At 47.3% G+C, this 22,686-nt stretch overlaps 1 protein-coding gene across 1 annotated transcript in view; it reads left to right on the forward strand.

Annotated features, from left to right (window-relative positions):
• The first annotated feature begins 1,012 nt into the window (after positions 1–1,012).
• Positions 1,013–22,686, forward strand: part of TYRO3 (TYRO3 protein tyrosine kinase) — a 325,717-nt gene continuing 304,043 nt past the window's right edge. Inside the window, exons 1-2 of the mRNA XM_068254301.1 lie at positions 1,013–1,299; positions 1,330–2,104. Coding sequence (XP_068110402.1) covers positions 2,032–2,104 — 73 coding nt within the window. The 5' untranslated portion in view covers positions 1,013–1,299; positions 1,330–2,031. The remainder of the gene's footprint in view (positions 1,300–1,329; positions 2,105–22,686) is intronic.

Raw genomic sequence — 22,686 nt, forward strand, 5'->3', positions numbered from 1 at the left:
TATGAAAGGCCCCATAGACTTTCATTGACGAGCGTTACTGTGCGATAACGCAACACAATGAAAATGCCCCAGCGAGAGGGGCCTAACAGGGATTTCTCCATCTCGCTCTCCCTTTTTCTCTCTCCCTTTCTCCCAAGGATACACTGCAAGCGTCTGAATCGCAGCAGAGCAGTCGAGTGCTGCGGTTGCGCAGCTGCTATGTTCACATAGCACTCAGACCACCTCCCTCTGGACTCTGGTCCTCCTCCACTATGTTTCTATTTGATGCCTATATGCCTACTCTATATACTGGGCAGCATGGTGTCGTAGTGGTTAGTGCTCACGCCTTACAATGCTGGGTCCCCGGTTCAAATCCTAGCTAGGTCAACATCTGCAAGGAGCTTGTATGTTCTCCCCATGTTTGTGTGGGTTTCCTCCAGGTACTCTGGTTTCCTCTCACATCCCAAAAACATACAGATAAATTAATTGGCTTCCCCCTAAATTGGCCCTAGACTATGATACATACATAGCCATAGGACTATGGTAGGGATTAGATTGTGAGCCCCTCTGAGGGACAGTTAGTGACAAGACAATATATACTCTGTACAGCGCTAATACTAAATAATAATAATAATAATACTGTATTCTGTACTTTTTTTTAAATTGTTTACCATCTCCGACCCTGTATGGGCCAAAAATAATTCCGGGTACAACCTGCGTTGTATTCGGCGAAATAAATAATGCTGATTCTAAAATAACAGACCTCTTGAAAGGAACTTTAACTGTAATAAAAAAGGGTTTAACTTAGAAGGCAAACATTATAAAATATCCCAAATGATCACAAGCAATCCTTCTATCAGAGGAAGATTAAAAACACATGGACGCTGCCTTCTGCTTGGGTCTGCAGAACACACCGAACAATTTTCATTGATCGAAGTGTAATACTACCAATCGTGCAGCAGAGGGCGCTTCACACAGCAGCACCTACACAGGGAAGCCAGGCTCAGGATTACTGCACGCCTCTTCCTGCTGCACTCCCTGCGCTCAGTCTTGCTTGTATAGATAGCACTTTGTATTGCTCAGGAAAAGGAGGAGACATCGGGGCTCTCTGAGGCTGGAATGGGAACGGTACCTCTTCTTGTTTTCTGAATCAGCGGCAGTGGATGGACTTGTGCACTCTATTCAGAGTTTTGTGCGCCTCTGTGTGTGACATTCGGATTCTTCTGCAACGTGGACAGCTAGCAGGGGGGTGAGATCGCATGGGAAGGTGATCAGTGCAGGTTCAATCCCAGAATAGGTGATCAGTGCAGCCCTGGGAAGGTGATCAGTGCAGGTTCAATCTCAGAATAGGTGATCAGTGCAGGTTCAATCCCAGAATAGGTGATCAGTGCAGCCCTGGGAAGGTGATCAGTGCAGGTTCAATCCCAGAATAGGTGATCAGTGCAGCCCTGGGAAGGTGATCAGTGCAGGTTCAATCCCAGAATAGGTTATCAGTGCAGCCCTGGGAAGGTGATCAGTGCAGCTTTACTGCTGGGAACTGGGGAGGTGATCAGTGCAGATTTACTGCTGGTTATTGGGGAGGTGATCAGTGCAGGCTCATTCCTGAGAACTGGGGACGGGAGTTGATCAGTGCAGCTGTATTGCTGGTAACTCGGGAGGTGATCAGTGCAGCTGTATTGCTGGGCACTGAGGAGGCGGCGATCAGCGCAGGTTCATTCCTGGGAGAGCTACAGAAAAGTGAGTGGGCTGCTGCCGTACATGCGTTCTTCTACCAAGGCTCGCTCACTGACTTCCATTCATCGAACGCTGGGAATCATCTGTTGCTCTGGATTCTGAGCTCCTCCTGCTGCATCGCTCAGCATGTCTCCCGGACCTGTAGCCGGGGAAAGCGGCGCTGTCACTCGCTGAACAGCTGCAGAAGTCGCCGCGCAACAGCTGGCCGAGGTGATCCCGAGTGATTGGTCGGAAGAAGGGCGGGGATTAGAGCCGGGGATCGCCGCTGTGTGCACAGCCAGTGTGAAGCCGAGAGGCATGGCTGCGCGGTGAGGAAGTATGGTCAACCCCGGACTGGCCAGCCTCATCCCGGGGCTGCTCCTCCTGACCACTGTGGACCTGGCCCCAGCAGGTAAGATGAGGACAACCTCAGAGAAGGTTTATGGACTGGGGCCCAAGGCAAGGTAGCAGCCTTGGCTCCCTTGACAGTCTTTTGGGTAAGCTGAGGTGGGAGAGGGGACCAGAGAAGGCGGCATCCGGGCCCTTTGACACTCACTGTGCCCCAGGCACCTGCCTAGGTGCCTTGTGGGTGGGTGAACCTGCTATGGGCAATCTGGCTATTTATCAGGAGCTGATGTTAAGCTGATTCATACACAAGCAAGACCTAGCAGCACTTCACTCCTGCTCTAAATATTTCATGCTTGAGGGTGTCTTTGTAAACCAGTGGAATGTGGACAAGCGGGCATGCTGGCACTTGTAGTGCTCAACCTAAAATGGTTGTGTGTCTGTTTTGACCATTGCATGCAAAATCAGGTACAGCTCAACATTTTAGACCTATTTACCATAAAATGATGGTGCTACTCGTAATGGATATGGTAAATAGTATGATTTAAAGGGAACCCAGGTGAGAAGGATATGGAGGCTGACATGTTTGTTTCCTTTTAACTAATGCACATTGCCTGGCTATCCTGCTGTTCCTCCGCAGCTAAGGGCTCATTCACACTATAAATTGCAAATCGGTAGCGCTTAGCACTGCCGTTTTGTGCAGGTGTTTTTAGCACAGTAACATCACTGCTCACACTTCCGCGATTCTGAGTGATCGTGGTCAGCACTTTATAAACATTGTACTGCAATCACTCCAGAATTGCGGCAAAATGCTGCATGTAACACGTTTTGCAATTGTGCTAATCGCAAAACGCCCGCGATTGGCACCAATCGCAGCAGTGACATCACTGCCATAGGCTAAAATAGCAATGGCGCTTTAAATAGCGCTAGCGCTTTGGCGATTAGCGGTAATCGCTCGCTAATAGCTGTAGTATGAACGGGCCCTTATACTTTAAGCCATAGACCATTAACAGGCATGCAGATCAGAGGGTCTATGACAAATCTGACAAGATTTGCTTCATGCTTGTTTCAGGGGTGCGATTTAGACCCTGCTGACCAGAAAGATCAGCAGAACTGCCAGGCATCTGGTATTGTTTAAAAGGAAATAAATATGTCAGCTTCCATAGTTCTCACAACTCAGGTTCCTTTTAAATTGTGGCAGCAGTATGATAGAGCATTACTTATTTGGCTTACTAATGAGTGTACAATATAGATGTATGTGGCAATGCCTGAGGAGGCTGGTATTGCTATTCTTAATATGCATTTTTTTTTTTTTTTTTTTGCAGAGCTTTTAGCACAGGAAACAATTTGTCACCAATTAGTTCTGAGGGGGATGGAATAATCCTTTCCCATAAGTTTTTGATCTGTGAGAACCAGAATGAGGCTGCATTTCCACTTGTGCGGTGCGGAATCGCCGCAGATGAAATCACATGCGGGTGCGATTTTGCATGTGTTTTTCCCGCGATTTCGCATGAGATTTCGCATAGTCTAGTAGGTGGGCGATTTTAACCATGTCACTGCCTGTGTAAATTAACATTACCTCCTATGCAAAATCGCATGTGAAATCGCGGGGGAAAACGCATGCCAAAACCGCATGCGATTTCCCTATTAAGATACATTGTATGCGATTCGCTTAGCGGTGTGCGGGGAGCGAATTCTGACGGCTATGCCCTGCAGATTTTCCCCGCACACAAACATTCAGCAAAACGCACAAGTGGAAACGGGCCCATCCACTTGTATTGGCTGTGCGAATCCGCATGCGGACAACGCATGCAGATTCGCTATAGTGGAAATGAGCCCTGAGAGGAGTCAGACTGGAACTTTGCATGGGACTAGTCAGATTCCAGGAGTAAATGATTAAGCTGACAACCGGTCATTTATTGCTGGAATCTCATTAGTCCAGTTCAGCCTCCCACAATTCTCATGTTTGTGGAGAAAACAAAACTGGAAATTTAGGATAGAATCTCTACAAATCGGGGTTCCTCAGAATTGCTTAAAGTGTACCAGAGCTGAATGTAATAAAAAGATTTATACATACCTGGGGCTTCCTCCAGCTGCATCCGCTCAGATCGCTCCCATGCTGCCGTCCTCCGCTGCCCACAGCTACAAGAGTCGGCTCCAGTCTGACGTAAAAGAAGTGCGCTGGAGAGATACGTAGAGGGCGCACTTCTTCATAGACTGGAGCCGACTAACGGAACTGCGGGGACCCGGTTCTTGTAGCTGCAGAGGACAGTGGCAGAGGAGCAATCCGAGCGGATGGGGCTGGAGGAAGCCCGAGGTATGTATAAATCTTTTTATTACATTCAGCTCTGGTGCACTTTAATTAACTGTACAGTAATGGTATGTTCTGGGATCTCTACTAATCATGGTTCTTCAGATGCACTCAATTCATGAACCTCAATAGTAGTATGATCTGGGAACTTTACTAATGATGGTCACTCAGAATCGCTCCATCAATAAACCTAGAAAATACATGTCAAACTCCTTCCCGTGGGCCAAATCTGGCCCACCGCGCAATCCGATTTGGCCCTCGTGGTTTCCCCACTTTGCATTATGTTTGGCCCACTCTAGACCACCAGAAAAGCTACAGTATGGAGGTGAGGGCCTAGATCACAAGGGAAGCCATATGGAGGAGGGAGTAGGAAAGGACTTGGCACCAGGGAATTGTATAGGGGAAGGAGGGGGCCACTAGACACCAGGGAACTGTATATGGGAGTGTGGACCAGTAAACACCAGGGTACTGTATAGGGGAGCAGGAGGGGGTCACTAGACACCAGGGAACTGTACAAGGGAGGGAGAGGGAGGGTCACTAGACACCAGGGAACTGTACGAGGGAGAGGGAGGGTCACTAGACACCAGGGAACTGTACAAGGGAGGGAGGGTTACTAGACACCAGGGAACTGTACAAGGGAGGGAGGGTTACTAGACACCAGGGAACTGTACAAGGGAGGGAGGGTTACTAGACACCAGGGAACTGTACAAGGCAGGGAGGGTCACTAGACACCAGGGAACTCTAGGGGGATGGAAGTGAGTTATTGGACACCAGGGAACTCTGTAATGGTGTCTAATTGCCACTAGACATTGAGATTGGCCCACAACTCGATCCCAGTGTTCAGCCCACTTTGTATTTGAATTTGACACCCCTGACCTATTAGAATGTTTTGGTAAATGAGAGGAAGCCAGAGTGCTCAGATGACACCAACATAAACATGGGGAGAACATATAAGCTTAATGTAAATCATGTCCTGGCCAGGATGTAAACTTTGGACCTTAGTGCTGCAGGGTGGGAGTGTGGAATTACTTGAGGTGAGCCAGCAAGAAACTTCTTAGGGAAATTCCGGTAATGTGATTGGGTGGATAGCAACCTCTCAAACCTATACGTTTTAGATGTTGTAGTAATAACTACACAAACGCTACTGGGCCAATTACAAAGTTACAGAGGGTGTTGTGATTGGAGAACTGTTCCTTATGATGTTTCCTGCTGGTTCACCTCAAGTAGACCAATGCCGAGAGTGCTAGCTACAGTATTTGGCTTCCAAGACAAACCTTTTAAGAGGCCTATTCTTGGATACATTACAAAAAGGAATTGCATGTTATTTTATTTATTGATCCATTACTTTTAGTCCTGCACATTTTTAGGGCCTATCCATAGATCTCTGAACAGTTTTAGACCCTGGTTCCTAGGCACCAGTAAATAGGAAATGTTCTTATGGAACTACAATACGCAATGTGCCATGGCTGTATAAAAGTACTGGATTCCAAGAAAGCCTAGAGAGGGACATTTTGGGCTTCTGGAAACCCAGAACATCTATACACCCAGGGCATCTTGTGGAGCACACACCAGCTGGGTTTGCATACGATAGTAATTGGCTTCACCCTAAATTGGCCTTCGACCACAATGACCATAGTAGGGGTTAGATTTTGAGCCCTCCTCATGGTGAAACCAGGAGGTCTGGCTCACCAGGAGCTTGCTGGGCAATCTGTAACTCAGCGTGGCTACGTGGATCCAACGCCGCTAGCGACGCACTCCCAACCCGCCAGCAATTGAGCAAAATTTTCCATCTGGACCAATCGACTGAAGCAATCAATCAATGTCAGATGGTTAATGTCAAGAACCGGCCCGCGGCACGCCTGCGTATACGGTTCCCGACTGCGGGTTTGACCAGATTAAGCGGGGAACAGCCTTATTTAAGCTACAAACAAGGCTGGAACCCCTCAAACACTTCTCACTGCCACCACTAGCTGTTCGCTAGACACTTCCACTCTGCTGTCGAGTCCTCAGCGCGCACTCCGCGTTTTCGTATCTGGGTCAGCTTTGCGCTTAGGCCAAATACGGGAACGCCACGCACCCACACACACACACAGTTGCAATCTTACACTGTCGTGAAGCAAAGACCCACTAACAGTCGTTCCGAACGATACTGTTAGCCACTCTGCTGTCGCTACTCGCACTGGCGTTGTTCGTACGTTGGGTCAGCTGCGCGCTTAGGCCAACGTATGACAAACGCCCCCACACACAATGCAATTACAATTTCATACGGTAGTGTTGCTCAAGCGTACAATTAGGCATGAACTTATACACGGTTACACTTCAGTCTCTTCTAGGCTATGAGGGTTAGTTTAGTACGGCAGAAGTCAAACTTATTAAATAATAATTTAATATTCTAGAAAAACATAGAACAGTGCAAAACTGAAGATATACAAAGAGATTACAAAAAAAACAAGTAAAAATAGTTACAAGATAAAATGTACAAAGATAACACACAAAGCGATTTTGCTTACCAAAATAAACGGGAAATAAACGTACCAGCGTATCGATCTGGTGTTGTTGCGGGCGGTACGCACTTCTGGTCAGGAACCAGGTTAGTTCTAGCCGTGTGAGCTACCTCCAAGAACTACGAGTTGTGGCTATCCTAGCTGCGGTTTTATACTATGAAATACGCCTGGAGGCTGTAAGCCTGTGTGGACGGGGGGAAGCTAGATTTAATAACATCCTCAGACATAATTTGATTTCCCAGGTAAAAGTCTACTATACATCAAAGATTGTGAAGTTAGGCTTTCAACTCCAGGTGAAAACTTGATTAAGGCGTTTTCCTGTCTCCGTTCTCAGACATAAATGGGATTTCCAGAGATCCACATACATGAAAAGGGTACTATAGCACACACACAAAACAAAAGACTTCCTTCACTTCCAATCTCCCCAGGTTACAGGTGACAATTGATTAAGGCTTTCACATTGCAGCAGGATGTCCTGTGTGATAGGTGACTGGTCGTATTCACTGAAGACCTCTTTAGATGCAAATGTAGGTCTAGTGACCCACCCACACAAATACAGGAACAGTCAATGAATCTAGCCTGCATCTCTACACCTTTGACATACCACAGCAGATATAAAAATGGGAAAATGAAAATATATTACTGTATTATCCTTAACAGCATCAGCACCCCAATATATCTCCACACCTCCGCCGTTAACTTGGTGCAAGGCAGACGATCTTCCCAGATCATCCTGCCAGCACCTACACTGTTGGTTCTGCTTGACGGGACAGCCCGTCCGCATTCCCATGATTGCTCCCCTTCCAGATGGCGCTGGCAGGTGAATCTAACGCATCATCCTGCCAAAGCCTACATTGACGGCCTGGCCGGGTGGGGAAACCCTTTAGCATCCTCAGGAGGGTTCCCCACCTGTCAGTTAGCTCCAAGCTACACGACTGGAAAGCTAGGTCAGGTTGCTGCAATGTGTCGTTGCCCTTGGCAACCTGACGTAACCAACCAGGGGAATGTGGGTCAGTGGCGACCGTGAATTCGCAACCATAGAGACTGTGCTGCAACTGGGGAAGGGTTCCAACCGTCGCTACACGCACTCTCTCTATAGTGGCAGGAGCTATCTCTCGGTCCCTTTGGGGAACGAGTATCTGCCGGTCTGCCTCCTCCACTTCGGACAGCTCCGAGGGAATAACTTCCCAGAACCCTCTCAACCTGCCCCTCCCAGCTGGTGACCTGCTGGCTAGCCCCCTGAGCTCTTCCAGGCTGCTGTCAAATCGAACAGCCCCAGAGAGCTCAGTGCTGCCTGTCACACATTCTAGGAAGGCTGCAGACGGAGAGGCTCCTGGGCCATCCGGGCCAGGTTCCGAATTGGATGTGGCTGACCCAGCAACATTTGCCACTTCGGTGGACAGTCCCTCTGCTGTAGACCCGCTAGCACTGCGGGTTACCACTGCAGCTGAGGGAGTGCCCACCTTACACACATCATAAATCACGTCACATTTTGTCTTAAAACCATCTGAAGGGTGAAGACCCGGCCTGGTGCCGTCTGCCCCTTCAGTGGGCAATCCATCTGCTGCAGCCCAGCGACCATTGCTGGTTACTCCTGCAGCCGACGGAGTGTCCACAGGACAAGCATCATTATGTAGCACAACACATATGATATCAACATTATCCGTCTTATACATATTGACATTTAGAACATCACAGAAAACATCCACATTATCGGTATCATTACACACATTGCTACTCAGCACTTCACAAGTATCATCCCCAGTTCTTGCATCGATCGCCTCGATAGTCCGTGTGTCATAAATGACCTCCTCAGTTTCTGCATTCTTTGTATCAACAGGTTCCACTCCAGGCCTAGGCACTGGAGACTCACTAGGGCTGGCTCCTAGTATACAGTCCATAGCCCCTGGGGCCTCACCAGCACTCCCCAGTTGCACAGCATTATCAAACAGTACCTTGCAAGAGTCCTGAACTTCTGCGGGGGATGCAGGCCCCACAGGGTTTGGAGTAGGCTCATACCGGGCCACTAACCGTCCCAGGTCAGTACCCAGCAAAACGTTGGTGGGGATTTTGTCAGTTACCCCAACCTCTTTCAATCCGCTGCCGGCCCCCCAGTCCAGGTGGACCAAGGCGGTGGGTATGGCGGGGGTGACACCCCCAATTCCTCTGACAGCAATCATTTTCCCAGGTATGTACTGCTCCGGGTTCACAAGCTGGGGATGTATGAGAGTCACTTCTGCTCCAGTGTCTCTCAGCCCAGTGGCAACTGTACCCCCAACCGTGACAAGCTGCAGATTCTCTGCATAGCCAGTGGCATTCCTGGTAGCACACAATGCCGTTGGGACTTCACTGGCGTTTGAGGCCTCACTAGATTTTGGGGCCTCCCTCTTCCTCTCTGGGCAAGTCGTGCTGATATGACCCACCCTGTCACATACAAAGCATTTCCGAGTGTCAGTGGTTGGTTGCCTGAATCCAGGAGACAGCGGTGCTTGCCTCCTCTGGGTGCTGGGTGAAACAGGTTTAGCCCTCTGTTCTCCTCTCCAGCTGGGCGTAGTAGTCCTCCGGGACTCAGGTGCTCTATGGGCGGTGTAGGCATCGGCCATTTCCGCAGCCTCATCCACTGTCTTTGGTTCTCGATCCAGCACAAACAGCCGGACCTCAACAGGACAGGTGTGTAGGAACTGGTCTTTTATCATCAGTTCCTGCAGGGCATCAAAGGTTTCAACCGACAGTCCTTTTAACCACTGCTGGAAGGCAGTGCGCAGGTTGCAAGCATGATCCAGGTAGCTGTCATTAGGACCTCGCTGCACTGTCCTGAAACGTTTGCGATACACCTCTGGCGTGAGGTGGTATCGCGCAATAATGGCTTTCTTAATCGCCTCAAAGTCTGTTTCTTCCTCCTGGGGGAGACTCACAAACGCCTCCAGGGCCTTGCCTCTCAGCCCTGGTGTGAGGCATCTTGCCCACTGCTCACGGGGCACCCCATACTGCCGACAAGTCCTTTCAAACCCCTGTAGGAAAGTGTCTATGTCAGAGTCCTTGTCCATAGCGGGGAACTTATCCAGGGGGATTCTGTGGACTCGCTCACCTTCGCGTTCTGCGGGTCCAGCAGACCGGTTCTGCTGCTGAAGTTTAGCCAGCTCCAGCTGGTGTTGCCGTTCAGCTCTTCCCTCCTCCGCCCGGCGTCTTTCACTCTCGGCCTGGCGTCGCCGTTCAGCTCTCCCCTCCTCTGCCTGTCGGTGCAGTAGGATTAGCTTTAGGCGCAGTTCAGGATCAGCCGAGTTCAGTAGCTGTAGATCAGCTTCCAGAGATGGCATCTCCGTGTTCGGTGGATCATCCAGGACATCGTCTCCACTCGCATTCTGTGGCGGGAGCGATTCCTCCTCTGGCGTGTCGTGAGCTGCATCCGCTGACGTTGAAGCACGGGCTCGCTCTGCCTCATCATACTCCTCGAGCGCACGAACTAACTGCTCCTTAGTCTGGCCGCTCACCGTCTCGATGCCTTTGTGCTCACACAGGTTGAGTAGTATCTCTTTGTTTTGCCTTGCATAGCTGGATGCTTTCTGAGCCATCGTGTTGCAAAAAATAAAAACAAAAAAGGGGGGGAAAGGGAAAGCAAAACACCAAGTGTGTATCTTTGAACAAAAAAAAAAAACGTATATAGTTTCTGCACTGAGTAGACTTCTGTAGGCTAGTTGCTTCTAGCAAGCTTCCAGCCTTTAGTACTCAGAATAGCGAGCTAAACTGCGTACTAATGTACTAAACGATGCCACCACTGCCAGCCAATTATGTCAAGAACCGGCCCGCGGCACGCCTGCGTATACGGTTCCCGACTGCGGGTTTGACCAGATTAAGCGGGGAACAGCCTTATTTAAGCTACAAACAAGGCTGGAACCCCTCAAACACTTCTCACTGCCACCACTAGCTGTTCGCTAGACACTTCCACTCTGCTGTCGAGTCCTCAGCGCGCACTCCGCGTTTTCGTATCTGGGTCAGCTTTGCGCTTAGGCCAAATACGGGAACGCCACGCACCCACACACACACACAGTTGCAATCTTACACTGTCGTGAAGCAAAGACCCACTAACAGTCGTTCCGAACGATACTGTTAGCCACTCTGCTGTCGCTACTCGCACTGGCGTTGTTCGTACGTTGGGTCAGCTGCGCGCTTAGGCCAACGTATGACAAACGCCCCCACACACAATGCAATTACAATTTCATACGGTAGTGTTGCTCAAGCGTACAATTAGGCATGAACTTATACACGGTTACACTTCAGTCTCTTCTAGGCTATGAGGGTTAGTTTAGTACGGCAGAAGTCAAACTTATTAAATAATAATTTAATATTCTAGAAAAACATAGAACAGTGCAAAACTGAAGATATACAAAGAGATTACAAAAAAAACAAGTAAAAATAGTTACAAGATAAAATGTACAAAGATAACACACAAAGCGATTTTGCTTACCAAAATAAACGGGAAATAAACGTACCAGCGTATCGATCTGGTGTTGTTGCGGGCGGTACGCACTTCTGGTCAGGAACCAGGTTAGTTCTAGCCGTGTGAGCTACCTCCAAGAACTACGAGTTGTGGCTATCCTAGCTGCGGTTTTATACTATGAAATACGCCTGGAGGCTGTAAGCCTGTGTGGACGGGGGGAAGCTAGATTTAATAACATCCTCAGACATAATTTGATTTCCCAGGTAAAAGTCTACTATACATCAAAGATTGTGAAGTTAGGCTTTCAACTCCAGGTGAAAACTTGATTAAGGCGTTTTCCTGTCTCCGTTCTCAGACATAAATGGGATTTCCAGAGATCCACATACATGAAAAGGGTACTATAGCACACACACAAAACAAAAGACTTCCTTCACTTCCAATCTCCCCAGGTTACAGGTGACAATTGATTAAGGCTTTCACATTGCAGCAGGATGTCCTGTGTGATAGGTGACTGGTCGTATTCACTGAAGACCTCTTTAGATGCAAATGTAGGTCTAGTGACCCACCCACACAAATACAGGAACAGTCAATGAATCTAGCCTGCATCTCTACACCTTTGACATACCACAGCAGATATAAAAATGGGAAAATGAAAATATATTACTGTATTATCCTTAACAGCATCAGCACCCCAATATATCTCCACAGTTAACGTTTGCGTTATCAATTTCACAGCAGATTCGATTAGTGATCGAATCTGCTGTATATCGTTGGGAAGTTGAACTAGTGTATGGGTAACGTAATGTCCAGGTCCCTGCCAAGCCCCATTATAAGGATATGGGAATAACGCCTGGAATGGTAAACCCGGATAGAATAGAACATCTGTTATATGGCCCCTTTGGTATACTGTATCTGGATATAGTGGAAAGTGGGCGGGCACATGCATCATAAGTCAGTCGGAGACCCATGAGCTTCGGTCAGTGGCAGCCACTTGTAGCCTGTTTGCTATCTGCACACTTCTCTGGGCCTGCGTGGATTACCTCAAAAGCACCAGCCAGTGAGATCTAAGCTTCCTATGTAAGCTGCTGCCTGATTACTGAGAGAATGGCCTGTCATGTCATGTGTGACTTGCTTGTGCATGGCTGCAATGCTACAGCATCATCCAGGCTGCACAAAAATGTAGACTGAAGAGCACACTATCAGTACTTTTCCTGCATTAACTGGTGAGACCTGTGCTCGACATCTTGCAGCATGTTCGACCGATTAATGCGACCATTTTAGAGTTTACTATAAAGGGATTGTACTGTATATACTCTGTAAAGTGCTGCGGAAGAGTTTAGTGACATATAAATAGTAAATAATAATAGTGTGGCGTCTGAGTATTTGAACAAGGAGATCCCACACAATCACCTGTTATCCCGATGTGTATACCCGTCATTCTGTATTGAGTTATGACCTTGTCCATTTATATTAGGCAGTAAGTATCACTCAGCTTAGCGCTATCTCTAAAGTCCTTGCTTTATTAGCAAAAGACCTATAGGAAATTTTTGAAGAAATATGTTCAACCCACCCGATTATACGCACATGTTTGCAGAACAGTCGCCTTCAGCATTTGGTTTTGAGTCTGAAGGAATTGAAGCAGCTCTTTCACGGCCACAAAGCACATGGCATTGTACTCATTCCAGGTGTGCTGCAAGGTCTGATCATGTGGGAGTTGTGTAGGAGTTTAACAAGGTCTTTATGTCGTTGTTGTTGAGTGGACAGTGTTTGAATGAATGGGGATGTTGCAAGCACTTGTGAGATTGCTACAGGGGAAGAAGCTTATTTGTTATGTAGGTATTAGACATGGGCTGAAAATTTTGACTTTAGGCTATTTTCTTGCTCCGCAGGAAGTGAAATTCATGTCATGTGGGCAGAAGTGGAACCTTGCACAGAGATAAATCAGGTTCTCCAACTATTGGTTCATTTACTGACAGCTGATTAATCAATCAACCTGACAGGTGTCAATCGTTAGTCTTCTGAATCTGATTAGGCCCGTTCTCTCTTGGACGATTAGCGGACATTTACCGCTAATCGCTGGCGATGGTTAGCAAAATGTTAACTATATGGCAGTGTTCTCACTGCCGCGATCGCTGGTTAACGCAAGACGCATTTTTTTTGGTGTTTTTTGAGCAATCAGGATTGCAATGTATTTCAATTGCCAATCACTCACAAAAAAAAATTGAAAATGTCTATCGATTTTTACCTGTTAATCCCATAAAAATCAGTCCTATCAGTGTCCTGTGTAAAGTTCCTATGCACCCCAAGGGAATTTCTGCTCTGTGAAGGGGGAGCGATATTTTCCGCTACAAAACCCCCACTAATTACAGAAGCACCCTTTTTTTCCCCCCACTAATGTGTGTGCTGTGCAAGAATTTTTATTTTCTTCTTTGTGCGACTGCAGAGTCCCATTATGAAATAACAACGCACCTTTGTTCGTTTTTCTGCATTCAAGTAATACAACATTCTTGGAGTGCTTCTGACATTATATAAAGTGTACCTGGGCTGACCTGTGACATGAGGATATGAACATAGGTACCATAGTACTGGTGCTACTAAGAAATTGTCTAATGCTGGCCATACATCTAACGATATTGTAGCTCGATGGACGGTCTGATTTGATAATTTTATCAAATCAGATGTAAATCGGCGCCGCAACAAGCATCCCAACAATTCAACAGATTTTGGGCGAGAATCGGTTGAATGTATCGATCGATTCAACAAGTTGGAACATCCTGGTCCAATGGGGTCGATCTTATGCGCAGCGATAACAATGCACGATATTACGATGACCAGTGGACCACTGGCCCCTGTCCCCCAAATGTAAATGTCCCTAAATAATTCAGGAAACCTTGCGCTGCCTTAGGCCACATACAGACATCAGACCATAGTCTTTGGAAAATGAAAGATCACAGACCAATCTTACCACCCTTCCTGTAGTATAAGAGCCATACTCTACACAGTCTTTTCTATGGAGCTGAACTCCCCATCAGAAAAATATCTTTGCAAGATGCTGCACACACAGATGCTGTACAGACACAAAAGATCAGTATCTGCAAAAGATCTGTTCCTGCCAAAAATCCATTCCTGCAAATTGCAATGATAGTCTATGAGTTCTGCAGATCATCATACACACATGATTTAACTGACATTCATCTGCAGATCTGAAAATCCATCCTGGTGGATCTGATCTGCAGATGAATGTCAGTCAAATCATGTGTGTATGATGATCTGCAGATCTCATAGACTATCATTGCAATTTGCAGGAATGGATTTTTGGCAGGAACAGATCTTTTGCAGATACTGATCTTTTGTGTCTGTACAGCATCTGTGTGTGCAGCATCTTGCAAAGATTTCTGTCTGATGGGGAGTTCAGCTCCATAGAAAAGACTGTGTAGAGTATGGCTCTTATACTACATGAAGGGTGGTAAGATTGGTCTGTGATCTTTCATTTTCCAAAGACTATGGTCTGATGTCTGTATGTGGCCTTACAGTCCACTAGTTAGAGTCCACAGAATGCAACCATATGCAGGTTTTCAATCCATGTCTTCCACTTCAATGCACCTCAAAGAGACAATAAAAATAGACAATTTATTGCATAGGGTGTATTGCTTCAGGAATCTTCCACCATGTATCGTCCGTGTGGTGTATTACAATTTCACCGCCTGTGCATACTCCACCACCACTAGGGACCTCTCACCTTCTGATATGGCTGCCCAGACCCACAGACGGCTCACTCAGCGTAATATTCACAATACTCACTTCCCGACTCCTTAGGCCTTGGGATGATCCTCACAAACATGCAATAACAATTAGGATAAAATCATAGTGTAGACTGTTTTCCAATCCTATGAGGGACATTACTGCCAAGTATTTCACTGTGTATATTAATTACTGGGGGCCCAACTCAAAAATCACTGTGCACTCAGCACCTTCAGTGCTCACCTTTGATATCTGCTGCCCAAGCCACAGACGGCATTAAACACGTGTGTGCACAGTCTAATTATGATTGATAGTCCCCCTCTTGGCGTCCTGCGGTTCCTCATCACAAATCAAAACCGGCCCACTGCAACTGGATATAACTTCTATAGAGTAAAACCCTTTATTAAGGTCAATGATAAAAGTAGCGCAAAAATCGGAATCTCTGTTCTATACTAATGTTCTGTTTACCGTTAGTGCTACAAATACAATTAATTATCTCATAAGTTTATTTTCAGTTCGGATTTGCTTTAAATCCCACGAAAGGTTCGAGCATTTCCCTTCTCCACGCAAAGATGAATGTTGTCTGTTTGCTCCTGAATGCTAAATAAATATCTTTCCCCATGTTTGAGTGAATGCACAGTGCACCATCAGGAAGTGTTTATACTGCAGCAAACTACAAGGCACCTCTGAGCATAAGATGCTCTTTCACCAACCTAGCCAAAAATCAGCGTTACTGCCTGTATGTTTGGAGAACGCCCACCACGGGAACCCATACCGAGACCAGACACCCGAGTGGAGATGAGATAAATTCTCCACTCAGTGAAAATAATGTAATAAAAAAAAGTGCTTCATTTTTACAATAATTATCTATAAATGATTTAGTCAGTGTTTGCCCATTGTAAAATATATCAAATCCCTGATTTACATTCTGACATTTATCACATGGTCACATTTTTACTGCTGGCAAATGATGTAGCTGCTGTTTGCTGTTTTGGCAGTTGGAAACAGCTGTAAACAGCTATTTCCCACAATGCAACAGGGTTCACAGACAGGAAACTGCCAAGAGTAGTACTCAGAATTTCTTTGTGGGAGGGGTTTCACCACAATATCAGCCATACAGCGCCCCCTGATGGTCTGTTTGTGAAAAGGAATAGATTTCTTATGTAAAAGGGGGTATCAACTACTGATTGGGATAAAGTTCAATTATTGGTCGGAGTTTCTCTTGAAGGAGGATCACTAGCAAAAGAAAAAAAAGGCTCCGGTGAGGGGCTGTACTTACCTTAAGCTTGGGAAGCCTCTGGATCCTAATGAGGTTTCCTCTGTCCCCTTCACCCTCTGGAATCCAGCACTGGCAGCCCCTAAAAAATCAGCCGACTGGGGTGCAGGTGCAATAACGGCTGAAATATTTACCTTCCGCGCTCCTGCGCAGGTGCAGTAGCGACTTTACTATAGGCCCCGGCAGAAATAGCCGAACCCAATTGGGTCAGCTCTACTGCGCAGGTGTGATCAAGCTTTACTTAGCCTCCGTTCAGGGGCTTCTAGGGCCTTTAAAGTGTACCCTGAGGAGGGGCAGATGAGACACAGAGGCATGCTTCCTGTTGCATGCATGACATGCCTTTGTGTCCCTCCACTACCATTTTCTGCCCCCCCCCCAACACACCACGCTATCACCCCCCCGGAATTGGCGACATGCGATTTTCGCCAGTCGCAAGGGGAAGGGTTTAGAGGTATTGCCTGCTTAAATGCCCACTGGGGGGCGTACCTGAAAGCGTTTCTTCAGCTGCCGATGGGCAGCTGTCTCTCCCTGGCGCTTCTTCCAGCGTCGGGACCCCAGAGGTCACAAACGAAAGCAAGCCCCAGCAGGCCACAGGAGCGGTGAGGATTGCGGCTACCTGATCCAGCCATTCCCCCCCCCCCCCCCCCCAGATCGGGTAGTATTGCTTTGCATCTTCAGGTCTCTTCGGAAGTACTTGGTTCTCCGAGTACTTTCGAAGACAAGCAGCTTTCTACTGCGCTTGCGCCTGCGCAGTATGGAGCCACTCGTCTATGGGAGTGCTCAGAGACTCGAGTACTTCTATAGCCTTCTAAGGAGACCCGAAGGCCTCTTTGACGTTAATGTTGACGTTTCAGTGGTGTTCTGGAAACACATCTGGGTGGTGGCTGGCTATGGCATTCATGGGGTTTTAACCACTGGCACCAGTTGGCAAACACTGACTAAATAATTTAAAAATGAATGTTGTTAAAAAAAAAAAAGCAATTATTTTATTTTCACTAAAGATCCTCATACACATTACATTTTCATCCGGCCAATTATGAATTCGTCTGCTGCCTTATTGCTATTGGTAGAGGTTGATCCTACAGGCTGCTATGGTCAACTTTTCAATTAGAAATAACCTCTAATCGATTAAAAATGTTAATACATTTTCTACTAATTTTAGACTGAGTCAGTCAATAAAATACAGTAGAGATTCCATCATTGGTCAGAAATGTAGATTTTTTTTTTGTTGATCGTAATTGAGATGAGATGTAAAACTGGCCATATGCTTACAGATTGCCTCACGATGTGTCTGAGTCTTACTACACACAGCACATCAATTTTCAATAGATTCCATCAGCAAATGCAGATGCAATGCTGTGGCCTATTGATTGCCTACCACTACTACTCCTCCCCTGATGGACCTAGATTTTATGACCTGTGTGATCAGTACCTTCGATCTATCATTTTTTTTTCTTGGGCAAAATTGATTGGACATTTTGGACGGATGGATCTTCAATGTTCTCATCAATCAAAATCTTTCATACATTGGTCTTTTTGTTTGTTCCTCAAATAAAGCAATAGCAGTAATGTGTGTTCCTCTATTGCAGAGGTGTCAAACTCAATCACTTGAGGGGCCGAAATCTAAAACCTAGTCTGATACGATCGTCAGATGGTTTATTAAAATGTAACATTTATTGAACAGTCTCAAACGAAGTGGCGTAACCATTGCAACCTTGAGTGGCCTGCTCCTCCCCCTTCTGCAGAGTAGCCCAGTGGAGCAGTTTGATATTCACCTGCTCCAGCGCGGCTTCTGGTCTCCGATCTTCTTGACAGTCACATGCTCTACGCTGCATCCTACTGGCTCCTGAGGTATGTCACGTGATCTGGAAAAGGAGGTATGCACCATAGAGCGACTGACTTCCAGGAAGAACAGAAGAGACCCGACCCGACGCATCACTCATATTATACTGCTCCACTGCGCTATTCTGCTATGTGCTGGAGATGGTGTTAAGTAGAAGGTGTGTGTCTTTTACAAGCCACATGAGGGTTGAGAGGTTTGGATCTCAGGAGGGGGGTGTCTTGTGGGTTATTGCTGCACACCGGCTCAAACTGAGTGACAATGTTTCATTTGGAAACCTCATCACCCAGTGTACTGCTCTGGATGGGAAGGAAGTGTGCTGTCGTTCTTTTACTGCTTACAATGATGCAATGCACATTTGAACCTCTCAAGGGCCACATAAAATGCATAGCTCCCAACTGTCCCATTTTTGGAGGGAGAGTCCCTCTTTGGGAACCAAATCCCTCTGTCCCTCTTTCTCCCATTTTTGTCCCTCTTTCAGGCAGGGCCAGCCCGCTCATGAGGCGGGGTGAAACATTTGCCTCAGTCGGCAAACTTCTGGGGGCGGCACCCGCCCGGGGGGGCCGGCCGCCGAGCCGGAGGGGTAGCGGGCAGGTCGGGGGTATTGGGCCTAGCGGTGGGGAGGGGGGGTCGGACCCCCCCCCCCCCCTCCCTCACCTGGGTCCCCCGATCTGCGCTCCCCTCCAGCCTGTAATTAGGAAGCAGCCGCTGCCAGATCGTAAGAGGCACAGGCGGGGAGGACTCACCTTTTCCGCGTTCCAGTGAGCGCTCCACTGACGTCACTTCCTGCATCGCCGCCCACTGTATTGTAAGTGGACGGCGATGCAGGAAGTGACGTCAGTGGAGCACACGATGGAACGCGGATAAGATGAGTCCTCCCCGCCCGTGCCTCTTACGATCGGGCAGCGGCTGCTTCCTAATTACAGACTGGAGGGGAGCGCAGATCGGGGGACCCAGGTGAGGGAGGGGGGGGGGGTCCGACCCCCCCCCCCTCCCCACCGCTAGGCCCAATACCCCCGACCTGCCCGCTACCCCTCCGGCTCGGCGGCCGCCCCCCCGCACCCACCGACCGGCAAAAAGTCTAGGGCCGGCCCTGCTTTCAGGACAGATCTATGTAAACATATGTATTTTTCTACTGAAAAATGTGTTTGATTAAACTCTAAACTTTATTTTCATCCTTTAATAGATATCTTATTTTCAAATGTTAATATGAAGAAAAAAGGAATCAGGATAGAAAGGACCAGTGTGGTTTGAATTATAAAACATACTTTCCTTATGAAATCATTATATTATGTACGAATAGGGATGTATCAAGGGTGTAACTAGGGGTGTGGCTTGAGTTTCCCTCTTTCTGATCTCAAAAAGTTGGGAGGTATGAAAATGGCCTTGTATGACACCTGTGCTCTATTGCATAAGTATATGTGCTTGGCCAAGCCGAGCAATCCCATTGGTGTGCACATTACTTGGGCTGGACAGTGCCCACAAAATTTGACACCCTCTGATATCTGTGAGTAGCTTCACATTGTAAAATGTAAGACTTTCTCCAGCCAGTGCTTTTCAGGCCCAGTAGTGGAGAATAGTTTCTTGGTAAGATACAGCAGATCGTTTCCTGATGAGGGCAAGACTTCAACACACACAAATTGCTCACTCCCAGCTAAAGCACTTTCCTACCTTTATTTGGTCAGCAGACAACAGTCAGCCAATCAGGTGTACTGTCATACACTCTTTGCCTGCCATACCAAATCTAGCGGGATCAGTAAATAATGGCGCACAGCGCCTATGCATAAAAATGGCGCCGCATTAAAAAGATACGCTTATCGCTATTTATCGTTAGTACTGCATAATAATGGCGCACAGGGAAAAAAAGAAGAAAAACGGCACACACTAACGTTATTTAACAATAGTGGCACACACTAACGTTATTTATCAATAGTGGCACACACTAACGTTATTTATCAATAGTGGCACACACTAACGTTATTTATCAATAGCCCCCTACATAAGCCAAACTGCAGACGTTATTTAACTGCAAAACGGTGAATGGATTTAATGTAACACTGTCAAGGTTAGGGTTAGGCACTGGGGGGGGGGGGTCTTAGGGTTAGGCACCACCAGGGGGGGTCTTAGGGTTAGGCACCACCAGGCGGGTCTTAGGGTTAGGCACCACCAGGGGGGGGGGGGGTCTTAGGGTTAGGCACCACCAGGGGGTGGTTAGGCACCACCAGGGGGGGTCTTAGGGTTAGGCACCACCAGGGGGTCTTAGGGTTAGGGATAGGTACAGGGAGGGTTCTGTGTGAGAGTAGGGTTAGGTATACAGTACAATATACACCACCAGGGGGTGGTTAGGGTTAGGCACCACCAAGGGGGTGGTTAGGGTTAGGCACCACCAGGGGGGGGGGGGGGTTTATGGGTTAGGGATAGGTACAGAGAGGGTTCTGTGTGTTAACGCTAAATAACGATAAGGCTTTAACGCTAAATAACAATAAGGCTTTAACGTTAAATAGCGATAAGCGGCAAACGGATTAGCGGCAACACTGTGCGCCATTATTCACAGGCGCCATTTTCAGATGGAAGCAAAGCTAGCAGGTATTGCATAAATTAGCATTCAGGTGGGAGGCTTCGGTTTGGACGTAATCATAGATTGCATCGGTTACAGGGGTGCCCCGGGTAGGCAGATCTCCCACGCGGCCCCCTCCCTAACCACTCACCTGTCAACCGAATTCTGGAAGCTGCACAAAAAGAAATTTAAAATCACAAACACTGGTTCGCACGATGGCCTGGGGCCCCAGTCTCTCTCACTGGCTGGAGACTGGGCCCCTGGCCGTCGTGCGAACCAGTGTTTGAGAGCAGGACTTCCTCGATTACCATGTGGTTGCAGTGGTGTCATGCAGTCTGCTTATTATTTAAGTGAATTATTGAAAACAAACTTGTGTAGATGACAGCCAAGAAATGAACGCATAATTTGGAGCTGTGGTTGGTAATGCGGCTTTTCGGCTATTGTTGCTATTTCATGCTTAAAGTGGACTTGAACTCTTGCACAGGGCAGAAGGAAAACATAGAAGAATGCACCCTGTATGTATTTCGAGAGTTTAGCCTGTTTAATCCCCACTTATCTGTGAATAAGCACAAGTTGTAATTTGATCCCTCAGTTGTGTCATTTGCAGAGGTAATTTGTAAACACAGAATGTTAACCCCATGTCTGCTTCCATGAAAGTAGACACACTGCAGATTTATTGCAGGATTTGTATCAGCTGTAACAAAGAAATGTTTTTCTTTAACAGTTAATTATGCTGTTGCGTATCTTTTAGAGCAGAGAGGTTCTGAGTTCTGGTCCAATTTAAATCACTTCCGATACAAACGTTTTCATTGCAGTCCCTTCCTGTAGTACAATACGTGTAAGATGAAACGTTTAACAGCTGAAATAACTTTTATGATCAAACCTGATGCCTAACGGCCCCTCCGCCTAAAAACACACACACACACACACACACACACACACACACACACACACACACACACACACACACACACACACACACACACACACACACACACACACACACACACACACACACACACACACACACACACACACACACACACACACACACACACACACACACACACACACACACACACACACACACACACACACACACACACACCTCCGCCCTCCCTCCACTCACCATGTGCAAACCTTCCTGATGCCTAACCCTAACCTCTGCCCTCCCTCCTTACCATGTGCAGACCTTTCCGTTGTCTAACCCTAACCTCCGCCCTCCCTCCTTACCATGTGCAAACCGTTCCGTTGTCTAACCCTAACCTCCGCCCTCCCTCCTTACCATGTGCAAACCTTTCCGTTGTCTAACCCTAACCTCCGCCCTCCCTCCTTACCATGTGCAAACCTTTCAGTTGTCTAACCCTAACCTCCGCCCTCCCTCCTTACCATGTGCAAACCTTTCCGTTGTCTAACCCTAACCTCCGCCCTCCCTCCTTACCATGTGCAAACCTTTCCGTTTTCTAACCCTAACCTCCGCCCTCCCTCCTTACCATGTGCAAACCTTCCTGATGCATAACCCTAACCTCCGCCCTTCCTCCTTACCACATGCAGTCCTATCCTCCCTCCTTACCACATGCAGTCCTATCCTCCCTCCTTACCAAGTGCAGGCCTTCTTGATACCTAACCTCACCCTCCCTCACTCCTTGTCACATGCAGTCCTTTTTGATGCCTAAACTTCCTGTTTCTAACTTTTATTTCTGTTTATCCGCTCCACCCTACTAATCTTCCTAGTCTAACATATAAACCTATTGCTTCCTGCCTTCCGTTTCATGTGTTTGCAAGGCGTTTAACATGGGTATTGGTACCAGGCTATCGTATAGCTGAGCGCTGGGTATCCACAACAGCACAAGAATTGGGCGACATTGTTTGGTTGTTATAAAGCTGTGCCCCGCATTAAATGCCTTGCGATAACCATCAGCGTTTAACCTGCTAGTTTTCTTTATAACCTACGGCGGCGCTCAAAATCATTGACCGGTGAC

This window comes from Hyperolius riggenbachi, chromosome 9, assembly GCF_040937935.1.
Source record: "Hyperolius riggenbachi isolate aHypRig1 chromosome 9, aHypRig1.pri, whole genome shotgun sequence".
Taxonomy (NCBI): Eukaryota; Metazoa; Chordata; class Amphibia; order Anura; family Hyperoliidae; genus Hyperolius; species Hyperolius riggenbachi.